The sequence below is a fragment of the Monoraphidium neglectum genome (genome assembly GCF_000611645.1).
Source record: "Monoraphidium neglectum strain SAG 48.87 unplaced genomic scaffold scaffold02912, whole genome shotgun sequence".
NCBI classification, from domain to species: Eukaryota; Viridiplantae; Chlorophyta; class Chlorophyceae; order Sphaeropleales; family Selenastraceae; genus Monoraphidium; species Monoraphidium neglectum.
The window spans coordinates 5,492-8,082 of NW_014010716.1; the positions used below are offsets into that span (position 1 = coordinate 5,492).

The 2,591-nt window shown below is 70.6% G+C and overlaps 1 protein-coding gene across 1 annotated transcript in view; it reads right to left on the minus strand.

The window, feature by feature from the left end:
* Positions 1-2,453, minus strand: part of MNEG_11800 (hypothetical protein) — a gene marked incomplete at both ends in the record, with an annotated part of 4,023 nt that extends 1,570 nt beyond the window's left edge. The window contains 4 exons of the mRNA XM_014039729.1: positions 1,221-1,273; positions 1,599-1,771; positions 1,959-2,094; positions 2,424-2,453. Of these exons, the coding sequence (XP_013895183.1) occupies positions 1,221-1,273; positions 1,599-1,771; positions 1,959-2,094; positions 2,424-2,453 (392 nt within the window). The remainder of the gene's footprint in view (positions 1-1,220; positions 1,274-1,598; positions 1,772-1,958; positions 2,095-2,423) is intronic.
* Positions 2,454-2,591: the final 138 nt, after the last annotated feature.

Below are 2,591 nucleotides of genomic sequence, written 5' to 3' on the forward strand. Positions count from 1 at the left end.
GGCAGAAGGGGTGGCACGAGCTGTGAGCCGGGCGGGGGTCGCAGCGATGCGCGCTTGTGGAGCGCTGTTGAGCGGGCAGAGAATCGGCACAGAGTGCGCACGAGAAGCAGCACTGGCACCAAATAGCAGCTCCCGGCTGCCAGCAAGTCATGTTATGTCCTGTTCCGGGCAGCAGCCCCCTCTATGGTCGCCACGACGCAACCAAGCAGCGGCCCCAAGGCGCTGCCAACTGGCGTCCGTCGTGCGTTCACGCGCGACTCGGACGTACACTCACTTTGCCGCGATGGAACGCGACGCGACGTGCCAGCCGTGCGGCAGGCGCCCTCGGTCCTCCGGCCGCAGCGGCAGCCGCAGGCGGCGCCGGCGGCAGATGTATGCAAAAAAATATCTGGAGAAGTCCAGGTCCGCGGGCAGGCCGGCTGCAGGAGCAGGGGTAGGGGCAGGGGCACGTCGCGTCAGAGGCCGACGTTGCGGGGTGTGGGTGAAGTCACATGGGAGTTGGCGGGGGACGCTGGGGCCAGCAGGCGCCGGACCACGGCGGGTGGGGCTCAGAGGGCGCAGAACGTGTGCGGCTGCGCGGCAGCTGCTGGCCGGTGCCCGGAGTTAAAGAGGGCGAGGGGGCGCGGCGCGCGCGCGCGTGCGTGGGTGCGTGTGCCCTGTAACCACAGGCAAGGTCGGGAGGGGCCGCACCGACAGTTGTTGCGTCGACAGCGTTGAAGGGACCCAGGGATGCCACCGGCGTCGCGCAGTCGTTGACCGGCCTTTGACGGCGACATCATGCGCGCCGGGCAGGGGCGACAACGACAGGGGCGGGACAGGGTTGAGGCGGGTGTAGGGGTGTTGACCAGATCAGGTCAGGGTGGATCGGTCCAGATCAGGGCAGCGCTGCGGCCGCCACGGTCCTCGAGGCCCCAGCGGCCCCCAGCAGCCCCAGAACGCGGCGGGGATGCCGGCCCGCCAGCCGCGGCGCGGGTGCGCGCGCCGCCGCACGATCCGCCGCGAGCGGCTGCGCGGCGCGTCAAGCCTCCCGTCTCGCGGGAGGCATGGCCGCGACCTCGCGGGCCCCAGCGAAGCGATGCCGACGCCCGCCGCGCCGCAACCTGGGCTGCTCCGACAACCTGCGCCACAAAACACATACGCATGCATGCACGCACGCCCGCATGCACACACACACACACACACACGCACACACACACGCACACACACACGCGCACACACACCTGCCGTCAACCTCTGAGTGCTCCCCAGGCGCGATCTTGGAAAGAAAAAGAACCTGCGAATTAAATACACAACCGCGGCCCATGATGAGCACCCCGCGCTGCCGAGAGTCACGCGAGAGGGCGGGTGATGGGGGGCGCGCCCCAGCGCGCCCCTGCTCGCGCGCCGCGCGCCGCGTCCATCCGCAGCCCTCGCAGCGCGCGCCCCGCTGCGCCGCTGCACCACCTTAGCCTGCAGCCGGGCATTGCTTTGCATCGCTCGCGCCGCTCCATCCCTGGCAGGCAGCAGGCTGCCTCGTCGCTCATGTTTCCGGTTGTCTGATCGCTGACGTGGCAAGCATCAGCGCGAGTGACTGACCCGCGACTAAGCGTACCGCCCACCTGCACGTCCCAGTCGTACCGCTCGCGGCACAGCAGGCACAGCCGGCGCGCCGGGTCGCCGAGCGACACCAGCAGGAAGGCGCCGCCGGGGGCGAGGACGCGCGACACCTCAGACAGCATGGCGGAGACGTTGCGCACGCCCTCCCCGGAGCACAGCAGCGCGTCGACCGTGCCTGCGGCGTCGCATGAGCGAGCGGGACAGCGTGTGGCTGGGGCAGGGGCCCGAGTCTGGAGGTCGGGAGACGGCTGCGGGACAAGCCCACCGATGAGGACCCAGTTCTGAGCCCCCCTTTCTGTCTGCTGCGGCGGCCGGGAACCCTCCATCGCTCGGCGGCCCCGGCGCTGGGCCCCCGGGCCCACCCTTGTCAAAGACGCCGCCGAACTCGCAGTCCGTGAACTGCGGCATGTCCCGGCAGTCCGCGACCGCGTAGGACAGTCCGGGGCCGCCCCTGTGGCGCGCCGCCATGCGCTCGACCACGCTCGGCGAGACGTCGACCTGAGGCGGTCCGCGGCGGCGGCAGGGGCGGCGGCGGGGGAAGCTGTTGCATTCGCTGCGACGCGCCATGAGAAGATCAAATGCCGCGGGTGGGAGTGGGATTGGGACGGGCGCGACAGGGCGTTCGTGCCACGCGTTCCGGCGGTTTCAACGGCTTTGACCGGATTGACCGGTTTGACCTGGTTTCGCCGCTTTGACCGTCCCTCGGCGAGCTGAGCTGATCAAAACGGGGCCCGGCCGCGGCGCCGAGGCAGGCGCGGCAGGCGTGCGTGCTAATCGCCCCGTTGCGCCCAGCGCTGCAGCGGCAGAGGGGGGGCGGCCGCGCTCACGTTGACGACCGTCCAGCCGGCCTCCGCCATCGACTCCTGTATGGTGGAGCTGCCGCAGCCAACCTGCAAGATGGGGCGCCGCTTTGGCAGGTATGCGCGCAGCACCCTCCTGAGGGCTGTGTAACCCAGGAACCTGCAGCAAGGGCGGCGGGGGCGGCGGTGCAAGGG